The 23,527-nt window shown below is 35.1% G+C and overlaps 1 protein-coding gene across 1 annotated transcript; it reads right to left on the reverse strand.

Annotated features, from left to right (window-relative positions):
• Nucleotides 1-9,440: 9,440 nt before the first annotated feature.
• Nucleotides 9,441-15,000, reverse strand: tppp2 (tubulin polymerization-promoting protein family member 2). Its single transcript, XM_030149261.1, has 4 exons — nucleotides 14,794-15,000; nucleotides 12,327-12,518; nucleotides 9,869-10,022; nucleotides 9,441-9,784 (listed from the first exon to the last, which is right to left on the reverse strand). Exons 2-4 carry the CDS (start codon nucleotides 12,515-12,517, stop codon nucleotides 9,593-9,595), a joined length of 537 nt encoding a protein of 178 aa, XP_030005121.1. The 5' UTR covers nucleotide 12,518; nucleotides 14,794-15,000; the 3' UTR covers nucleotides 9,441-9,592.
• Between the last annotated feature and the right edge of the window lie 8,527 nt (nucleotides 15,001-23,527).

A 23,527-nucleotide genomic window follows, 5' to 3' on the forward strand; every position in this document is an offset into this window, starting at 1 on the left:
AGGAAGAAACTTTTGACGAATCATGTACAGGTCTGGATACCGCTTGTTGTTTATTCATTAGCCCCTCGATTCGCTGGTTACGGTCAGCTGATCGTGTAGCAAGTTGATTCGCGCAACATGATCATCTGACTTGCAGGATACATTACGTCATGGGAAAATACTTGGAACAACGCCAGCGCTACTAACCGGGTTTGGCGGGAGATTGTTTCAAACGTCGGTGGAGTTATTTGATCCCTTTGTTTATGCCGCCTGTGCACACGAGGGGGCGGGGACTAGATTTTCCGCTTCAGTCAGCGGGGCGTGGAGCTTGTTTATTTTCAGCTGACGAGTTACTTCTGCAGCCATTATTCTAGGCGCACGTATTAATTTTCGCTCATTTTTTTATTGGCGCACCGTGTGATCGTAATCTCAAAAACAGTCGCACTACCGAAATTCTCAGGCGCATGCGACCGTAATTCAGTCGCAGTCACGAGCCCTGATGACAGTGTTTCCGCGGTAACTACAGAGCCTCTGAACATCCAAATGGGTCATATCTGATGACCTTGAAAAGACGACAAACTGTATTTTACACCAATTATTTAAATGTATTGATAGGATTAGTGGATCAGAAGTTATTTAATCATTTTAAATCCGTTGATGATTTTGGTCGTCGGCGGGTGTTTGGGTCTTTATGGGTTAAGGTGTTTTTATCGAACAGAACTTGTCTTTTAAACTAAACATCAGGGATTAGATCATATACTGAAAGTTAAATTGGATTTCAACCTCAGGAAAAATTCTGTTTGTCTTTTTTTGCAAGGAAACATCTAATCTCTGTCATTGTCTTACCTTTGCTGAACATACAAATAAATAAATAAATAAAATAAAATTGAATAAATTAATACATAAATGGGGGTTACGTCTATTTAAATGGATGGAGAAAATAATACTTTCTGTCATGTTCCCACTTCTAAATTTTGCACTGAAATTCTTCTTGATGTTTTTCATTTATGTTGGCCTTTTACTGTTGACTGTGTTTATTTATTTGTATTGTCTGAAGCTTTATTTTTACTTCTATCAGCTAAAAGATTCTGAAAACACAAATCTAAATCAAAAGTAATGTCTAAAAATATCTAAGAAATGATTTCAACATTTACAGTGATAGAGACAATGCAGGGAAGATAGTCCCACTATTATGAAATTCAATGCCGGTATCCTCTCTACTAGATGATGGTTATCAGCCCAGGCCTTTGGTGTGGAGATAAGAAAAATGAAAAGTATCTTTAAACAAGTGTACTTTGGTTAAATGCCTCCTATGAATGTTCATAAATGGCATTCGTGTCACATTACAAGTAGGGTACAGATAGGTCGGATGTATGTTTTGCTGTTATTGTTTCCATAAATACAAGGACTCTTTATGTTGTGAAACTGTATCTGTACTATTTCTGGAAGTCAGTCAGCAGGCCTAAGGATGCCTCACCTATTTCTGTCAAAAAAAAAAACTTCATAACTTGCTTTGTGTGATTTACTATTCTGGGAACAGAAACTATTTCTGTGAGTGCATCTCATGTTACCGTTTTTATGGCTTTAATGTAGCCCATTATATAATCGTGTACAGCAAAATGTGTGTCATGTTCCACATTTGTGATATGTATAATGAATGATAAGGGAAAAGATGACAAAGAAGTCGCACATGCAATATTTTGTTGGGCTGTCTTCAGTATTGATTACAGGACACATTCACCGTGGCATCTTTTAACCCATATAGACCAAAAGAGCCACTCGTGACACAAACCATCTACTGATCTAAACTGTTTAACACCTGTTGATCCACCAATCCTATCAATACATGTAAATAATTGGTGTAAAATACAGTTTCTCGTCTTTTCATGGTCATCAGATATGAGCCATTTGAATGTTCAGAGGCTCCGTAGTGAACGTGGAAACACCGTCATCTTCTACAGCAGGCGTGTCAAACATGTGCCCCAGGGGCCAAATGTGGTCCGCCAAAGGGTCTAGTTTGGCCTCTGGGATGTTTTTGCCAAGTGCAAAAATTCCACAGTCTTGACTTGAATTAAGCAAAAAAAAATTTAGCTTGAATTAAGGAAAAAATCTTGAATTAAGCCAAAAAAAATCTTCAATTAAGTAAAAAAAATCTTGAATTAAGCCAAAAAAAATTCTCAAATTTAGCAAAAAAAATCTTTAATTAAGCCAAAAAAAAAAAAAAAAAAAAAATCTTAAATTAAGTAGAAAAAAAAAAAAAAAAAAATCTTGAATTAAGCAAAAAAAATCTTCAAGTTAAAAAAAATCTTGAATTAACCCAAAAAAAAAAAATCTTCAATTAAGTAAAAAAATCCTGAATTAAGCCAAAAAAAATCTAGAATTAACAACTTAATTTTTTTTTCTTTGTTTTAGTACAAAAAATAACATTAAATTATGAAAATGTTTATATTTACAAACTATCCTGTAACACTAAAATGTGAATCACCTGAATAAATATGAACAACCTGAAATGTCTAAAGAAAATTAAGCACAACTTTAATAATTTTCCTGCCTGTTCCTCGGTGTTTAGTGTCTTTGTAGATCTGATCCATAACGCACATGGAGAAATGATAAGTTGAGGAATAATATTGTTAAAATTGCACTAAATTTTCTTACGTTTTTTTAATTTAAATTTCAGTTTTTTTAGGGTTGTTTTTTTTTTTTTTTGGATAGTTTATAAAAGTAAGTATTTTCATAATTTAATGTTTTGTTTTGTTTTTTAGTTTTTTTTTACACTAAAACAAAGACAAAAATTTGGATTTGTCATTATTTATAAGTTATTATGTTATTATTTTTCTGGTTCGGTCCACTTCAGATCAAATTTAGCTGAATATGGCCCCTGAACTAAAATGAGTTTGACCCCCCTGCTCTACAGCAGTAATTCACCACTAAAACCCATGGAGTTGGATCAATGACAGTGGATGGACACACTTGTTTTTACATTCACTTAGCAATAAATTTGCTGAATAAGTTACTTTTTCTTCATTTTTCTGTGTTTTGATATAACTAACTTTGAATTTACTCTGAGTTTTCATGATCGTCTACATGATCTGTGAATTAAATATAGGAAATTACATGATTTATGCCAAAAAATGCAAAATACAGTGGATAATATCATTAAAAAAAATGGTAATACAAAAAAAAAAAAAGTGAACATCATGGGTCAAAATCATATTTCTTAATATCACAGAGTAAATGGGCTCATCTTTTAGCTTAATTTGTCTAGTTTATGGATTTAATGTTGCTTTTTGAATACAACAATTGAAGAAAAAGGTACAACCGTTTGAAGTGTATGAAGTCTGAAAACTTCTGAAGTGTCTTGGAAACCTGTTTTTACTTCATTATCAATTGAATAATTTCTTTGCCTAAAATTATGTAAATTTACTGATTCCTGCATTTAATTCCTTTAATTATTCATTTTTTTGAATAAATTTACCTATTTTTCCCATACTCTAAGTAAAAGTTGTTTTTTACGACTCTTGAAATTTGACACTTCAGATTTTGGCATCTGTAAGTCTGTAACCAATACAGCATGGAAGTCTGTAACTATATTCTTTTAGTTCTAAAATCTGGGAGGTTCAGTATTTTGTTACCATTTTTTGTCTCAGTATAGTTCAACATGTTCATTATCATATCCAGACTTTATTTGCACCAAATTTGAGCAAGAACGGTATGTTATGCATGTTTGCGTAAACCTTGTCCAAAGTGATGTTCTTTTCTCGCAGTGCCATAACTGAGCATGTTTTTTTTTTACTAATTTCATATTTTAAAATTATTTAACCTTTTCATGCATAGTGGTCACTACAGTGCACAGATATTCTACAGCTGTTCTCGTGTATATTCATGGGTTTTGTTGTTTTAGTTCCATATCAGCCAACACAGTGGACGCCTATGCACCATCCCATACACTGACATTCATACCATTACTGTAAGTTTGCTGTTCTTGATAAACCTGATCTGCTGTAACATGTTTTAGTGTAAATCAACTGCAAATTGTTATTAGACTATAGGCTAATTAACAGCTTTTTTTTTTTTTTTAAACAAAAAGATTGTTTTATACACATTATCTCCATGAAGTGAGTAATAACTAGTATTAGAATATGTTAAAATGTGAGTAAACATCAGATTAGCTGCATTAAAAATGTTTTTGTTTCATTGTTTTCATATCACTTTCTGATATTAGGTTTTAAATACATGTTTCTTGGCTTCAAAAATTAAATGTATGGTGTAGCTGAGTGGATATTTTTGTAATTCCATGAAAAAAAAAATAAATAAAAGTTGATCGCATTGTTTTTTTCATGCCTAAGGAGGGAAAAAACACTCTTGACTAATGTTCTCAGAATTGATGCATGACAGGGTTAAGACAAGCCTTTCATTTAACCATGTTAACCCTTTCATGCATACTGGTCACTCCAGTGGACAGTTATTCTCCAGCTGTTCTCTTGTATATTCATGGGTTTGTTGTTTTAGTTCTGTATCAGCCAACACAGTGGACGCTTATGCACCATCTCATACACTGACATTCAGACCATTATTGTAACTTTGCTGTTGTTGATAAACCTGATCTGCAGTAACATGTTTGAGTGTAAATCAATTGCTAATTGTTATTAGACTGTAATTAACAGTTTTCTGAAACAAAAAGTTTTTTTTTTTTTTTTTGCATATCCTCCTGAGACCCAGCAATGCATTTTCTCCTCTATAGGGGACAAAAGTTCGAAAGTTTAACTTAAACACTGTCCATTGCAAAGGACATTCCATTAAAAAAATCAATAAATAAAAATTATTTTAAAAATATATCTGAAAAAACTGTTGCATTATGCAGTTTCCAAAAAAGATAATTTTTTAGTGTAAAAAAGCTAAAATTGTCAATTTCCTGGGCCTCAGAGGACGTTATCTCCATGAAATGAGTAATAACTAGTATCTGAGTAGGATAAAATGTGAGAAAACATCAGATTAGCTGCATTAAAAATTTTGTATTTCATAGTTTTCACACAGTATGTCACTTTCTGATGATGAGTTTTAAATAAATGTTTCTTTGCTTCAAAAATTAAATGCATGGTGTCCAGCTGAGTGGACACTTTTGTAACTCCATGAAAAATAGGTTCATAAAAAAAAAAAAATTCAATTGCATTGCTTTTTTCATGCCTAAAAAGGAATAAAAACACTCAAGAAAAAAATATTGACTAAGGTTCTCATTATTCATGCATGAAAGGGTTAAAGTATTTCTAAAAGCCTACAGAAATATGTATTACAAGTTGCTGTAAGTTATCTGGTTTAAAAGTTATTGCCCAATGAACAGTGACGTTGTAAGTCTGTAACTGCTTGTCCAGGCCTATCAGTTAAGAAAGGTAGAAACAGAAAAAAAAAATCATTTGGGAACTGCCTCAAAAACAGCACTGGGTCTTTATGGGTTAAGCTATGCAATGTTTATGCAGTGTCACAATGAATAACTGTTGGACAATAACACCTGGTATTGTCCTCTACTGCAAAGTGATGGTTGTTGAAGAAATTAGAAGTTACTCACTGCATGAGTTAGGAATGAATAACTTTTTGCAGCAGAAACATATTAACCCTTTCATGCATAGTGGTCACTACAGTGGACAGCTATTCTACAGCTGTTCTCTTGCATATTCGTGGATTTTGTCGTTTTAGTTTTATATCGGCCAACACAATACACTGCAATTGATAACATTACTGTAATTTTGCTTTTCTTGATAAACCTGATCTTATTTGTGTGAGAGTAAATCAATTCGTTGTCATTGTTATTAGATTTTTTTTTTTTTTTTTGGTATATTATCTCCATGAAGTGAGTAATGACTAGTATTACAGTACACTACAAACAAAAAGTTAAGGATAGTTCTTTTTTTTTTTTTTTTTACTTTTTTTGTCATTTTTGCCATTTGTAAATAAAATTATGTCTGGTCATTAAAAAAATGTGTTTCAATTCACACACAAAAGAGTAAAAAGTCTTGTGCAAAAATCCCAACTGAAAAAAAAAATAGCCCAAAAATTTTAAATATCCATACCTTTTTTTTATGTAGTGTATGTTAAAATGTGAGAAAACATCAAATTAGCAGCATTAAATGTTTTTATTTCATAGTATTCACACAGTGTATCAGTAAATACACGTTTTGTTGCTTCAAAAATTAAACGTATTGTTTCCAGCCTAGTGGACACTTTTCCAACTCCGTGAAAAACAGCTTCATAAAAACAATTTAATTGCATTGTTTTAAAAGCCTAAAGAGGAATAAAGAAAAAAAAACCTTGATTAACATTCTTATAAATCATGCATGAAAGGGTTAATCACTGCAGTAATTATCCAATGGAATGATCTGAACCAAGGTTATTTTTTCACCAGACTATGAATAAAAGCATGAAATTGCACTCTGTTCTCATGATGTGTAAAATAAAACCCATTTAACTGAATATAACAATATATATGTTTATAAATCTATTTTATTGTTACATATATATCTTTAGGCATCTCTTATTCTTAATGTTACAACTTGTTCTTCATCGCTTATTATTTTCACAAAGTTCTGTTGACATCAAATGGCATTAATACAGTTGCAGACAATGATTGGTCATGAAGCAAAAGGCACTGAATTGACAAGCAGAACAGCTAAGAAGTTGACAACAGAATTTGTATTTTTCCTTGAGGTTGTTAATCCATTGTACTGAGGTAACTATGAACAGAAGCGCATTAGTTAAGAGCGCAGGTGTCAAATATGCGGCCCGGGCGCCAAATCCGGCCCACCGAAGGATCCAATCTAATCTGTAGGATGGATTTGTGAAATGCAAAAATTACACTGAAGATATTAACAATCGAGGATGTTAAAATCATTTGAATTCAGATTCCACATATAGACCAATTAGATATCAAGTGGGTCAGACCAGTAAAATACTATCATATTAAACCTATAAATAATGAAAACAGCCTTTATTTAACCTGTTTAACCCTGACCATATTTTCAGGGGAAAAAATGCCTAAAAAGACATACCCAAAGTAAATGAAGAATTACTTCACAATAATAAGGTTCGTATGGATGTTCTTGGTGTCTATGGACATTTAGAGACCTCAGAGAATCTATTGCCATTGTCTAAAATATTGTATCTATTACTATGCCTGAGTAAACTGTAACAAACTAAAAGAGAAATTAGAATTTTTGGTAACACTTTACTTGAAGGTCTAGTTTATAATGCATTAAGCGCACATTCATAAGACATTATAATGCATTTATAATGCATTATAAAAGTCATTACAACAGTTTATGATCATGTACAACAACTTACACCAAGGTTAAAAAAGTATTATAAGTGTAGGCATAATGTATTATAATTTCAGCTTTCATAATGTTTTATACATCCATACCAGAGCAGTGTGAAAGAATTTGTTTTTTTAGGTGGAGAACTTTTGTTAGGTTTTTTCATTGGTCCCTATACCCATCTATTTTAGGGATTTCATATTTATTAAAAAAAAAAAAAAAAGTATGTATTTGAATAAACAAAGATTTAGAGCTGCCTCATTATTTTTTATTTATGTATAAAGCAACATGTGACACTTCTATTTACTGTTTCTGTTCTTTTAATGTTTTGTTTTTGCAAAATAGAGTTATTAAGAACACTTTGATGTATAATTTTTGACTTACACTTTACTTAGAGCCAGCAGATACTGCTCATAAGTCATCATACTTGTGTTATAATATCTGGCATATAATACTTTATTAACCTTGGTATAAGTTGTTGTACATGATCATAAACTGTTGTAAATACTTTTATAATGGATTATAAATGCATTATAATGTCTTATGAATGTGCACTTAATGCATTATAAACTAGACCTCCAAGTAAAGTGTCACCAAATTTTTTATCCTCGACTGTTTTTTTTCGGCTGGATTGATGATGATATGCATAAATTAACTGTTCGTGTCAGAGATTTTTAATAGCGTATATTTCACCCCACAAAGATTAAAAATCGTGTTTGAACATTAAAGTTTGCACTAAAATACACTTGTGATGAACTTTTATTAACATTAGGGTCTAAACTTTGAGCAAAAGTTGAAAAAAACATCCATTGTCCTGATTTATTATATTTTTATAGTAGATGAATATTAATATAATGTTTTTTCGGCCCGCGGGCAGACCGATAGGGCTAAAGAATGTGAATAACCTGAAATGTCTTAAAATAAGTAAATGGAATTTTACCAATATTCTGCCTGTTATTAAATGTTTTGTGTATTTAATAATAATAATGGATTAGATTTCTATAGCACTTTTGTGGCCACTCAAAACGCTTTAAATTATTGACCCATTATTCATTCACTCTCACTGGTGGTGCTAAACTATGTTTGTATCCACAGCTGTCCTGGGGCAGATGACAGAAGTGTGGCTGCCACTTCACACCTACAGCCCCTATGACCACCACCAAACATTCATGCACCAGTGTACACCAAGGAGGGGGAAGTGTCTTGTCCAAGGACACAACGGACTGAGTAGGACAGAGCGGGATTCGAACCACCAAGTCTTTGGTTATTGGATGGCCTGCTCTACCACCTGAGCCATGTATTTGTATAAATAACCCTGACCCATTACAAATTTGTAATGGTAATGTAAGTTGTAATGCGCCTGTGTGATGAACTGATAATTCATTCATTCATTTTCTGAACCCACTTTATCGTCACTAGGGGCACGGGGGGTCGCTTGGAGCCTATCCCAGCTACATAGGAGCGAAGGCGGGGTACACCCTGGACATGTCACCAGTTCATCGCAGGGCTGAACATATAGAGACAAACAATCACTCTCACATTCACACCTATGGGCAATTTAGATTAACCAATTAACCTATCAGTGCATGTTTTTGGATTGTGGGAGGAAGCCGGAGTACCCGGAGAGAACCCACGCAGACACAGGGAACATGTAAACTCCACACAGAAAGGTCCCACCCCCCGTCAACTGGTGTCGGAATCGAACCCAGGACCTTCTTGCTGTGAGGCACGAGTGTGAACCACTGCACCACCCATGAACTGATAATCTGAGGCATAATATTGTTAAAATTGCAGTTGTTTTTCCTAAGACTTTTGCAGTTGTTCATGTTATTCAGATTTTTGTAGATGTTAACATTATCATAATTTAATTTGACTTTTTTCACTGTTATTATTTTACTGGCCCACTTGAAATCCTACTGGGCCGAATGTGGCCCCTGAACTAAAATGACTTTGACGCCCCTGGTTTAGAGCATAGCTGCTATTTCAGTAAGGCACAGTGCAAAGCTATAGCACAAAGCATGCTGGGCTACAAGTAAAATGTTTTCTTTAATTCTTTGGTCCCTGCGGTATTAATCAATTATACAGAACACCAGCTGTGCATGCTACAGTCCATTATAATGTAGGTATTTGTTTATCTTTTTTTTATTATTTAAAGTACTACATATTGCTGAATAGTTTCCTATGGGTGAACACATCAGTGAATGCAAGGCTAGCAACGAACGCATAGAAATTAAACACTTTCATATTTAAAAATACAGCAGCCAATATATAACTTGTATTTTTTGTAATAATCTCTACAACTCGTTATGTTACGCTTGTTTAACTTTGTCGTCGTAGGTGCCACTGCCTTTATAAGCGGCCACGTATCCGCTGGTATCTGGAACGTCCTGACGGCCCGCCTTTCCTTTTCCTTTGCCCGTCTCGTCGAACCTCTCCTTATGTGAGCCGGTATACTTGCTGGTATCGGTCAGTCTGTCCACTGCAGCAGCCTTCGCCACTTTCTAAAACCACATCAACAAACAGGTTGTTTTAACTTCATTGGCATTCAGAGGATTTGCTGCGTTTGTCGTTTACGGTAGACTCACAGTGACTCCGGCGTTGGCAGGCTCCTTCCCTGCAATGAGGCCGTAGATCTGCTGCAGCGCCTCCTCTTTGCTCTTGCCTTTAAAGCGTTTGAGAGCCAACTCCTCCAGGGCTGTGCTGAACTGATCGAATGTGATGACTCGGGCTGACTTTGCCCTGGAGAAACAACAATTTGCTAAATTAAATTTTCATTTCAATTCATTTTATTTATTTATTTAGACAGGGACAATGCACAAAATACATTAACCTTAAAAAGGAGAGATGTAGTGTACCAGGTTTTAGCACTAGTGCTAATTTCCACCTGTAGTCCCTGGGCAGGCTGATGTTATCATTAAACTAGAAGCACTCGGAGAGCGCAGACCTCCGCCAAGGCTGATCAGTGGCCCCCCCCACCCCCGATCACCACCAAAATTTAATCATTTCTTCCTTATCCCATTTCCAACAAACCCTGAAAATTTCATCCAAATCTGTCCATAACTTTTTGAGTTATGTTGCACACTAACGGACAGACAAACAAACAAACCCTGGCAAAAACATAACCTCCTTGGCGGAGGTTAAAAACAGACATTGATAAAAAGTAAAACATTAAAAAACAGTAAAAAATGTATATTTCTAACTCCATCTGTATAAAATATTCATTCACATCCAACCGCTCACAGCAAAAATTGGAGAATTGAATCAACTCCTACAGAGTTGATTTTAACTCTTTTTCAGAGTTTATATAGGTCCACACTTTACAGAGTTACATTAACATTTTCATTGGAGTTAATTATTTAACACTATGCCAGAGTTGCCTTTTTAACTCAGAAAAAGTTAAAACTGAGTTAACTTAACACTGACTGATTTAACTATTAACACTCACAAGAGTTAATAAATGGTAAATGGACTGAACTTATATAGTGTATTTTCTACACCTTCATGATGTCCAAAGTGCTTTACAATTCCTCACATTCACTCATACACCAGCAGGTGATTTTGACACATGGATAGTTGGAGCCAGGACTTGAACTGCTGACCCTTTGGTCATTGGACGACCTGCTCTACCAACTGAGCCACAGCCGACCTTCATAAGCTCACCGACCTGGGTTAAATTAACCCATATGGATTTATTATTTACACTGACAGAGTTTCCCCTTTAACTCAAACAGAGTTAAATTAACACCATGAAAGTAACAAAAATAACACTTATTTTACTTAATGTTCACTCTGAAAGTAGTGTTAATTTTAATCATAAAAAAAGTGAATCCATTAAAAATGACTTAAAATTCATTGTAAACAGGATGATTCAAAGAAAGCTGATGCATTTTTTTTAGAACATTTATTTTTCCTCTTTTTTCTCTCTGACAGTGACAGTCTGATAGAAATTGCACAGGTTCACCTGGTTTGAAATGCAGGGGCCAGGCAAATGAACTATGGAGAGACAAAACAACACTTCTCCTGAGTTAACTTCCACAGGCTTGACTAACTCTTTTCATTAACCCCAACTCTGAATGACATTTAACTCACAGTGAGTTAAAACTACACTTTGAGAGTGAAAATTGACTCTCAAATGTTTAACCCTGAAATTTCAACTCTCCAATTTTTGCTGTGTTCACTCTTATGTCCCACTCCAGTCTGTCACACACAGTCGGGGCATGTTTACATTACATTACATTATGGCTACAGGTTTGGTTTGAGAGTAGCTGTTTTTTCACCATGTGGGAGAATGTGTGATAGTTTGTAATCCAGAAGGAAAATTCAGAAAATCTAGGAGGAAAATTCTAATTGAATCCACGATGAACTGAGACCACAAGCTGTGCATAGAGAAATACATAGAAATACATCTTTACTTGACACATTTCAATACACTGAAAGCCCGGACTTTGTATTTACTAAAATGCTTTAATTACAATGTACTTCAATGATTTAAGTTTTATTACATTACTAAAAAATGTTAAATATATTCTACTAATTTGTAGACATAGTCGAAAGTACGCATTGCATTGCATTGTGGGTATTGCGCATATTGTTGAAAATGTGTTCTTTTTCTGTGCAGGGGTTCAGTAACTCCACGAAAAATAGGTTCATAGAAAAATTTCAATTGCATTGTTTTTTTCATGCCTAAAGAGGAATAAAATCACTCATGAAAAAAATATTGACTAAGGTTCTCATAATTCATACATGAAAGGGTTAGAAAAAAAAAATCTCATAAAATGACTAAAATGACTGTTAGAGTTTAAAAGTGTGATAGCTGAAGGAATAAAAGATTTTGAATATCTGTTAGTCCTCCTCTGAGGTGCATGGTCATTATTTATAGGTTGTTATACTATTATTTTACTGATCCAGCCCACTTGAGATCAAACTGGGCTTATGTGGCCCTGAACTAAAATGACACCCTGTTCTGAACAGAATAAAATACCCGGTATAATCTTAAACACTGCAGCGCAAAGTGAAATGACTTATTCTGTTTCATAGTCTTACTTGACTTTGCTGAAAACGATGTCAACGTCTGTGGTGGTGACATTCTTTCCGTCGATTATTTGACAGTCCTTGCACATCTTAGCAAAGTTCTTGCCATTCATCTCCTTCCCTCTGGCTTTGGTGTCACCATGCACTGCAAACTTCTGGAAGGCGGTCTCCACCTCTGCTACAGACACTGAGCCCTCAGCCATGCTGAAACACACATATCCAGTATCATTGTATGGTATTAGTGTCAGATCTACGAGTTTTATTGGAAACAGTTAGTAGTCGATGTTGTATGTGATTACTTGTTAAGCCCAATCGTCAATACAAAAGGGGTTTTATGAGGACAAAAATCCAAGCATGCATACACAAAAATGCAATGACCATTTCTTTAAAGCAGCGTATGACTCCTCACAAATTTTTTTTTTAATTGGTAGAAATGAGTGATTGCCTAATTATCACTAATCCATTACTCTTTCCGTACTTATGCACCTGAATCACTTCCCTCATGGTGAACAACTTCAAAGATGACTCCATCATAAACACAGTCTGTTTGTTTACATAACAAACCAAACCATCAGTCGGGCCTTTTCGGAAATTTTGTCATGAAGTGCATTGTGGGAAGATTCAGCAAGAAAATGAGCCAAATCCTTACAACATAAAATGAAACAGTCCTTCGGGGTTGTTTTAAAGAATGAGTATAGTTGTTGGATGGAGGTAAAGGCCACATTTGGGTCAGACGCGATTTCTCACAGACTGCAAGGGAAGCTCGGCTTCCCCTAAAATTTCGAAAATTAAATGGTTAAATATGTTTGGTCGTGTTGACATTTCATTGACTACAAATGTGTTAGAACAAGTTCATCTCAAAGATGAGTTCGTTCAAAATCAGCTTTATCACAAATCAACAGACTCGATGTTCACTTCTCCTCCATTCCCGTTGCGCTGTTTTCTCATGCGATCTCTGCTCAGTGCATTTGCCCATAGACGCTCGGCATCCATGCACTTCAATGGGACTGCAACCACAAATAAACACATCCATCCTGTCCAGTGTTTGCATGTGTCGTCCAGAGTTTCGGTAGTTTGTTGTTCTTTGTGTGTGTGAGTGGAACAGTTTTTTTCATTGCCTCAAAACTGGATGGCAATTGGATAAATGCCACGATGCTGTCCCGCCCCCGGATGCTCGGCGTCTCTGGGGGTGAGTGGAGCTGTGGGCGGAGCTCGGCTGGGCTGGACGCCGGGCTTCCACATGCTGATTGGAGGATCAGTCGAAAGGCTGAATCCCGTTTGATTGACAGCTATTTTGAGATCTACTCCTTCACTGACAGTTCAGTTTAATACCGTCACACATTCTGCTGTGAAATCGAGAGAGAAACCACTATGAAATTACTTGTTCATTTCTTGCACTGTAAATAAAACACACTCATTGGACTTCCTTGTTTCAATTTTACATAATTTCAACGTTTTCTTGTATAGTTGGTACAATAAGGTCACCGACCATTTTCTTAAAAATGAACAGAGGGACGAATTTATGTTTAAATAACTTGACTTTTTTTTTTTTATGTAAGCTGACAATGAGCTTCCCCTCTCTGAAAGACGAGCAGCCGCCACTGATTTGGGTTCAGCACTCACAAAGTGACAGTGAAATTGCTGCTGCGTGGAATTCCCATTCCCACAATGCACTTTGCGACAAAATTTCAGAAGGACGGAAAGACTAATGGATTAGTGACAATTATCACTGGGGTGTTACAAATTTGAAAAAAAAAAGTGATGAAAGTCATACGCTGCTTTAAATATCAGTACAACAGCTGCTTATGGTTGCATAATCTTATAAATGTCCTCATGACAGAGTACGTTTACTTTGAATGGTTACCACTTTATTCTATAACCTATTTTGTGAAATAAAAAACACCAATTCATAATAACTCTATTAGCTAATTGACTGTGTGCCTGCCAAGAAATAGCTGCTATGATGGTGAATCTAAGTGAATCATTTCTCTTATACTTTTTGGCACATGCACAAAGATGCTAATACACACTTTCACATCCATCACTGACCTGTGACTGGAGCTGCTCTCAGGCCAATTTAATTCAATCAGCTCCATTTGTAAATGGCTGATCTGCTGATCTGTGCACAGTAAACACACTAAAACACTTCTGTCTTCTTTACCTTAACTATTAATATGTAAAAGAAACAAAAGAAAAAAAAACAATCTGTTGTACATTCAGCCTAATTACCATTTAGCAGTTACATAAATGTAGGCTTTGCATGTTGAAATGAATGCCAGGAAGAGACCAAACATATGACAGACATGACCATTCAGCTGTACCCTTTAAAAGCAACATGTCATTTCTGTAGTATATCATCACTAGAGCACAAAGTAAGACATGTTTCTGCTACTCTAACTGTTTTCTTTCCTAATTTTTTTTGGATGCTTTAGCAGTGAATGAACAGCGACACTGAAAATTCTCAAAAAGTAAAGTATACCTGCTGCCGTAAATAGAAGGATGCTGCGCAAATATTCAGGAAGATCCTGATTCGCTTACAACTGCTTGACTTCTTCGTCCTCCGCCTCCTCTTTTCTTCTTCTTTCTCCTCTGCCTCTCCTCCTTCCTGCCCCTCCCAGAGTTTCTCACAATGACGACACAGATGGAGAGAAACAAAGAGGCAGGAGCAGAGAGGGATGATGGGAGGAGGGAGAGAGTACCAGCCAGCACAGTCAATGACATCATGGCCACTCAGCCTCTCATGTGTCTATTCAGGCCTGTTAGTTCTCTGCCTACGGACTACACTGTGTACTCTGGATCAGGTTTTATTATGATACTACCTAATACATAGCAATTATCTCCATTTCCTGGTTCTTCTATCATCCACTGACCACTGACAGCCATGAGCTCTGTCCTCTCTCTGCCTTTAATTCTTTCTGGTACAGCTCATTCCAGCCTCTGATGCTTTTTCTCTGCCTGTCGTTGTCACAAGAGCCCTGTTGTCTGAGCACAAGTGTGAGAGAGTGGTCCTTGAAAAGACAAAGAGCACTAACAACATAAAGCTGGACTGTAACCCCCCCCTCCTCCATGTCATATGAATATGTATGTATATATATATATATACACACACATATACACACACATATACACACACATATACACACACACACACACACACACACTGGGTGTCCCATAAGTCTCCATACATAGGAGACATAATACATTCCGTACATATATGGTTCTAACATGTATTTCTTTATATTTCTTCTTTATAGTTCTTCAGCAGTGGAGGACACGCACTGAAATGTGTTCCCAACAAAATGGCAGTCATATAGAGCATATTATATAAATAAAAATGTTTTATGTCAAGAAACGTTTATTTTTCCTATGTATGGAGACTTATGGGACACCCTGTATACATATATATACATATATACATATATATATATATATATATATATATATATATATATATATATATATATAGATAGATAGATAGATAGACATGTAACATGGTAATGACACCTATGATAGTACTTAGGGCTGTGCAATTAATCGAAATTCGATTACGATTTCGATTATTACACGCAACGATTACAAAAATTATGTAATCGAGAAAAAACGATGATTAATTTTGAGTTGTTTTAATTCACGTGCACGCAAGCTCCCATGAGCTGCTCTGCCCCGCCCCCCTCTAAGCTACTGCTGCCTGCTAGCCGGCAGGTCCACCCCAAGAGGAAAGTTGTACCTAGCGACCTGGAAAAACGGCAGGAGAATCACAGCAGAAGTCCTTGGTAAACAAAAAAGGCAAGTCAAATTCAATTGTATGGAATCACTTTGGGTTTGATGAAGAAGACGAAGAGCAAAAACACATCACGTGCAAAAAGTGTTTCGTAGTTGTATCCGCACTGACCGCTAACACAACAAACCTTTAAACCATCTAAAGTTTAACCGCCGCCACCGTTATCATAATCTTATGAAAAACTAAAACACTTACAAACAACTCCGTTTACAACTTCGCCCGCAATGCAATCTTCAGTCTCCGAATCTCTTTACGCTGCAACTCCCGTATTAACCTAACCTGACCTAACCTGTATAACCCTAACGTACGTATTCTAGATGGCTGATGTATACAGAAAGCCTGAACTGAAACCTCACGGCACACCACTGAATTTACTGTTTCATACTACATTGAACATACCTGAATTTATAATTTGCACTTTACGTGAGGTTTTTTTTTTTTTATTGCTACAGTTCTATGGCAAGTCTATAGCAGTTTAATTACAGTGCACTATTTATTTACAAAAGGAAACATACTTGAATTTACAGTACACTTATTTGCATTCAAAGATTTTTTCGTTTCCTACAAAAGTGAACATACTTTGTTTTAGTGGTTAAAAGCTTTATTTTTGTTTAAAGAGTATATTTTACATTGTTTTGCAAGAAAAAACTAAACAACTTTAAGGTTAACAAATAATCGTTTTTAATAATCGTGATTTTTTTTTTTTCCTATAATCGAGCAGCCCTAATAGTACTTCACACCGATTCGACTCAAGGAGTGAGGGATGGTTAGTTTACGGTGAACAACATTGTGTTTATTACAACAATAAGAGCAGAATCGACTCAGAATCCAAAAATCCCCAGTATAAACAAAACAACAACAATTAAAGTGTCCTCCGACAGCTGTTGCTACCAATATCAAAGTTCAAAGTCCAGTCCAAAGTTTAGTTTGAATTTGTGTCAGTTCAAGTATATTGTGTGTGTTAGTTCTACCCGGGTAGTGTGTGTATGTGTTGTTACTGCGCGCTGTCAGGTTGTTTCCTCCAGGTGTGACTCTTCATGAAGATGAAGGATCCAGCATCCTCGCCAATCCCGTCTCGTCTCAGACAAAGAAAACCTGGCTTTCGGCTCGATGTAGATCCAAAAACTCAGCATAAAAAAAAAAAAAAAAAAACAATCTGCATAGTAGAACACAAAGTTAACTAGCAGTCATCACTTTCTGTACAGAATTATCCATCTCTCTCTCTTTTACTCAAATGTAACTGATAATACTGACCACAGAGAAATAAGCAACTGTACCATGAGACAAATAAAAATAAAATATCTCAAGTCACCATTAGTTTGTGTCGTTTTTTAAACAGCATCATCTAAATCATGTAACACAAAACATTTCTTTTCTCCCATTAATCAATCATGACTCTTAGATAAACTTATAAATACATCTACAACCGTCTCAAAATGAATCCAACACATTTATATCAAAACTGAACGTGCCCGTGGGCTTCAGCACGCGCTTTTCACTTCTACAACATTGAACATGGCGTCCAAATTGACGCAATGGAAATCACCATCGATCATTTAAAACAAATTAATTTCCAACTCAGCTCAATAATTTGACAGATAACAACATCCTTGCAACATTTACTATCGACTCCGATTGTTTTTTGGTTTTTTTTGTTTTTTTTATGAAAGAATGTTCGATATTTCGCATTTATAACAACCGAAAATGTACGGGTCCATTAGCATGTTAGCAGCTTAACATAATCAACCATAGCACCATATTATCAACATATCACTCACCGGAGTCTTCGGTCGGAAAAAAACGAAACAAAACAATCGCCCCAGTCGCCGGATTGCAGGCGCTTCCTTGTGAAACTCAAAACACAGACTTGTAACCATGACTATAAAACAGTCTCTCATAAACTTTTTTATCTTCCTCGTAAGTATCTCGTGGTAGCTTCTGTACTTGACCTAGCTTAGCGTCTCTTCTTCCCAACATGCAATGCCGTACTACCGGAGGATTTTTTTTTCCACCAAGCATACATGAGGTGCCCTCCTGTGGCCACACAAAGCAATTACATCTGCATAACGTCATGATTTCACACAAAAATGAACATGTTAGAACTAAATTACACTTAGTAAACTCATTTACATTTTCAAGGGGTTAAATATATATATATATATATATATATATATATATATATATATATATATATATATATATATATATACATATATATATATATATATATATATATATATATATATATATATATATATATGTAAGGGATGCACCGACACCACTTTTTTCCAGACCAAGTATGAGTACAAGTAAGAGTACTTACATTTGAGTACTTGCCGATACCAAGTACCGATATGAGTACTTAATAATCCCATTCCAGTTCTTAGTTCCTTTTGTAAATGTGCTTTATTGTCGTTGTCATTAGTCTGACTGGTACAAAGTGCTGCTACTGACATTTAATGTGTTGGAATGAGTGTTTCTCAATTAATCCACCAGGGGGCGCCGCTCTTAATTAACCATACTGGACAAATACCACGAAGAAGAGCAAAGTTTTTTGAGAAGAAGAAGAAGAAAGTCAGTAATAACAAACATGGAGACGACAGAGGTAACACTAATGTGATACTAATATTGCAGCGTTTTCACTGGTAAGGTTTAAAAGCAAAGCTTCAGCAGGTAGAGAAAAGAGAAATGAGTGATAAGTTTCGTTTTCACTTCCTCTGGCAGTGGTCCGCACCACTCTGTACTCCCGCTGGTATTCTCATTCTGGGTACTCATCCGCCAGCGCCTGGAAAACGGATGGAATGTACGCAGAGGACGGACAGAACGCTGGGTCCGTATCTGTCTGTGTCTTTAACGTTACTTGCAGTCAGCGTTACTTTTACTCATTTTACTCATTTATTTTGAAAAATCTCCACACTCTTCACACTCCACACACATTATTCCTCCTCCTCGTACCTGCTTTACTGAACTGTGAATGTCACACGGCCGTAAGTGGTATCAGTGCATTTGTATCGGATATATTTTACGAGTACGAGTACACACACTGAGTATCAGAGCCGATGCCGATACTCGTATCGGTATTAGTGCATCCCTAACATATATATATATATATATATATATATATATATATATATATATATATATATATATATATATATATATAAAACTATAAATCACTCTTGAAAGCATCTTTTATGAAACAAAGGAGTTTCCACTCACTTGGGATTGAAAGTCTGATATACACTCACAGTCAATGAAAACTTTGAGACCATATTTTTCGACATAATTTTTATTTTGAAACCCTATACTGGAATTTTTTCATATGAATCATTTGTTTAGGTTATTGGCATACAGAAATAAAATTCAAAAGTTTCAACAATAATTTCAAAACAAAAAACTTAACAAAAGAAAATGGCACCTGCCAAACACAAAGTCACAACAGTAGCGGTCCTGGTCAGGAGTTGTCACTCTCTCTCACCCTGGATGCGGTCTATCATCAGCAGAGCCTGTCGTGTTGTGGCGTTCAACCAGGTTTCTGATTGTGGGTTGGGAACAGCCCGTACATAGGCCTGGTTATATCACTGGAGCTCAAACCGGCCTCCACCATACCCAGTGCCTGGAGATGTTGTTCACGTGATAGACATGGCATGATGCTGTTCACTGGACTAACAGTGGTGGCCTTTTTTGGGCCTTTATATAGGCCTTCAAAACCAATCCTCAAATTGTGCAGATACCCACTGAGTATTGCTCAATGTGTATTTGGTCCACTTTTGCAAAGAGACCAACCCATGTGCAATGAACCGCGACAACATGACAACTCATCATTATCTCAACTACCCGAGCACTAAGTCATCAATAAATCCACAATTAATAATTACAACCCCCCTACAATTAGAAATATGCAGACATTTCTACCACAAAGTTTCTATTGACTGTCAGTGTACATGAATAAATTCAAAGAATTTTATTATCATGCGTACAGTAAAGAAACAGGTTTCCCTGTGCAATGAAAATCTTACTTTGCCGTCCACACTGAATGCCATGAGAATTTAAGACAAGTATAAAAGTATAAGCATAAAAATTGAAACAGAATAACTTAAGTAGGAAATTAAAACAACCAAAACAAAGTGGCATTCAAAAAATGGCATGCAAAGAAAAAGAGCATCAAAAGTATTTTTAAAAATATAAATAACTATTCATAAAAGAAAAATATATATTATATATATTTACAGCATTTGGAATAAATGTCCAAATGCTGGAAAAATATATTGTTAAATCACTTTTCATATTTAATTCTGTTAAATCTACAGAGGAAGGAATAGAACATATTCTCCAAACTAAATAAATATGTTGTAACTAATTTATTAAATGATTTCAGTTTCAAGATGTTTAATTATCTGACGTTTTGACCTATTTTCTTAGTTTGTGGCTTGTCTACAAAAAGTAACATATTTCCTGAGCTATGATTCACTGAGCTATCGATCAATCAAACAATCTTTAATGTTTTTTGAGCATGAAATATGTTTTTGGCAGAATAAATGTTGGGATGCATAATTCTTTGACAATGGATTCCATTTCCAGTGTTGTACTCTTATATAATACAATACACATGTGTTTCACTGTAAACAGAATAATAGCACATTAGTTTTAATCATTATGCAATATAAATACAATGATCTGATCTAGATTAGACAGATTATATTTTAATAATCATAATAATTCTAAATAACCTTTTTCTGATGACCCTCAGAGAATGTTTTTTGTCGTACCTGACCTATACTATTTTATTTATGTAATATTTCTATTGTATTAATTAGAATCAAGAGTCAAACCTCATCTCACCTGGTTCATTTAACCCTTTCATACATAGTGGTCACTACAGTGGACAGCTATTCTCTTGTATATTCATGGATTTAGTTGTTTTAGTTCTATATCAGTCAACACAGTGGACGCTCACACTGCAAAAATCTAAATCTGACCAAGTGTATTTTTCTCATTTCTAGTCCAAATATCTCATCACACTTAAAATAAGACACAATCACCTATAGAGGAACTTTTCAGTGAGATATAAGAACTTTTTTTTAGACAATAGATCTGCAAAATCTTATTTCAAGAAATCTTGCCAAGATAATTTTTGCTTTTTCCATTGGCAGACTTTCTTGCTTGAATTAAGGGGAAAAAATGTTACTCTATAGGTGATTATATCTTATTTTAAGTGTGATGAGATATTATGACTAGAAATGAGATAAATACACTTGGTAAGATTCAGATTTTTGCAGTGCATGCACCATCCCATACACTGCAATTCATACCATTACTGTACCTTTGCTGTTCTTGATAAACCTGATCTGCACTAACATGTTTGAGAGTAAATCAATTGCCTGTTATTGTTATTAAACTGTAATTAATAGGTTTTTGTGTTTTTTTTGTGTGTGTTTTTTTTTTTTTTTTTTTTGCATATTATCTCCATGAAGTGAGTAATGACTAGTATTAGTATATGATAAAAGATGAGAAAACATCAGATTACCAGCATTAAACATGCTTTCATTTCATAGTTTTCACACAGTTTATCAGTAAATACGTTTCTTTGCTTCAAAAATTTAATGCATGGTGTCCAGCTGAGTGGACATTTTTGCAACTCCATGAAAAATGGGTTCATAAAAACTATTTCAATCGCACTGTTTTTTTTTAATGCCTCGAGGAATAAAAACACTCACAAATAAAAATCTTGATTAAGGCTCTTATAATTCATGCATGAAAGGGTTAAAGCCACAATTTTCTTGAAAAATAATAATAGTGTCACAATGAGATAATTGTTATGGAAGTCAGAGAGAAAGTATTGCAATTTATTTATTTGTTTGTTTGTTTGTTTGTTTGTTTAAGAAGATTGAATGTAAATGTTTTAGATTACTTAATAAATTACTGGCATCTAACCTTAAGGAAGCACAAAACAGCCATTATAGAGTTCATAGAGAATATAAGTAATACAGTAATAGAGTTCATAGTAGGAAATGCACAATGTTAGGTATTACACACATTCACATGTCCAGATAAGACTTCTGTAATATCACTGAAAAACTGAGGAACTGCACTTTACTGTTTTAAAGTATATGTATGGATTAGTGGGTCAGAAAAGTATTATCAGTGTTATTTAAAAAACATATATATCCTTTCAGTCCACAGGTGCTGGTCTCAGTCTTAGAGGGTTACATTTCTTTCTAATGATGTTCAGAACGTCACCTTTACATTATACATAAATACAAATGAACTGAAGTTTGGTATGTATTTTTTTTCTCTCCTTTCCTCTGGGACATTGTCATCTACTTGAAATGTCAGTAACCTCATAATGATACCAACGCTTTTGTTGTGTTTACAGGGTAAACGAGGACAGGTTGTTTTGACATCACGTACCTCCATGAAATTCAGTGCTTGGTCAAATGGAAAGTTGAAAGCTGTGAAGGACTTTGTGTCCCCTTTAGAAAATGCACTTGGGCTTAAGTATCGAATAAATGATGGTTGGAAGAAATAGTAAAGTCTTTGTAAAGTGCATGTGCTGTGATGTTACATTTTGTAAAGAAATATGAATGTTAACAGGGGTCAAATCCTTTTTATTTTAACCTATTAAGACCCAAACGGCTGCTGATCCTGAAACCATCTACTGATCTAAACTGTTTAATACCTGTTGATCCACTAATCCTATCAATCCATGTAAATATTTGGTGTAAAATACAGTTTGTCATCTTTTCATTGTCATCAGATATGACCCATTTGGATGTTCACCGTGGAAACACCGTCATCTTCTACAACATTGATTCACCAGTAAAACCCATGGAGTTGGATCAATGACAGTGGATGGAGACACTGGGTTCATACTCAGTTATTTATATATTTGCTGAAAAAGTCACTTTTTCCTTCAGTTTTCTCTTTTTCTTGAAACATATTTTACTTTAGATATTGAAGTTTTAGGATGAATTGTTTTAATATTAAGTAGTTCTTGTTTTAACATAGGATTCTTTTGTTTAATCTGTTTTACTTCAATAATGTGAATAGTGAGTTCTTTGTGACCAGGATTTATGTACTAGTACTCTGTTGTAGTTTAAGTATGTTATCACTACATTTACATTTATGCATTTGGCAGACGCTTTTTTCCAAAGTGACTTTCAGGGGAAAACTAATCAATCAATCAATCAAATTTTATTTATATAGCGGCCGATCACAACAAAAGTTATCTCCTGACACTTTATATAGAGTTGGTCGAAATCAGACTCTAAACCAGTTTACAGAAACCCGCAGAATCCTCCAGGAGCAAACCATACCATACCATACCATACCATACCATACCATACCATACCATACCATACCATACCAACTTTATTTATAAAGCACTTTAAGAACTTTACAGCAGGCCAAAGTGCCGTACACCAAACATAAA

This window comes from Sphaeramia orbicularis, chromosome 1, assembly GCF_902148855.1.
Source record: "Sphaeramia orbicularis chromosome 1, fSphaOr1.1, whole genome shotgun sequence".
Classification (NCBI taxonomy): Eukaryota; Metazoa; Chordata; class Actinopteri; order Kurtiformes; family Apogonidae; genus Sphaeramia; species Sphaeramia orbicularis.

Coding starts and splice junctions, on each gene's coding strand:
- tppp2 (XM_030149261.1), bottom strand. CDS start 12,517: ATGGCTGAGGGCTCAGTGTCTGTAGCAGAGGTGGAGACCGCCTTCCAG. Junction 10,023..12,326: donor ATCGTTTTCAGCAAAGTCAA/GTAAGACTATGA, acceptor TTGTTTCTCCAG/GGCAAAGTCAGCCCGAGTCA. Junction 9,785..9,868: donor CTGCCAACGCCGGAGTCACT/GTGAGTCTACCG, acceptor ATGTGGTTTTAG/AAAGTGGCGAAGGCTGCTGC.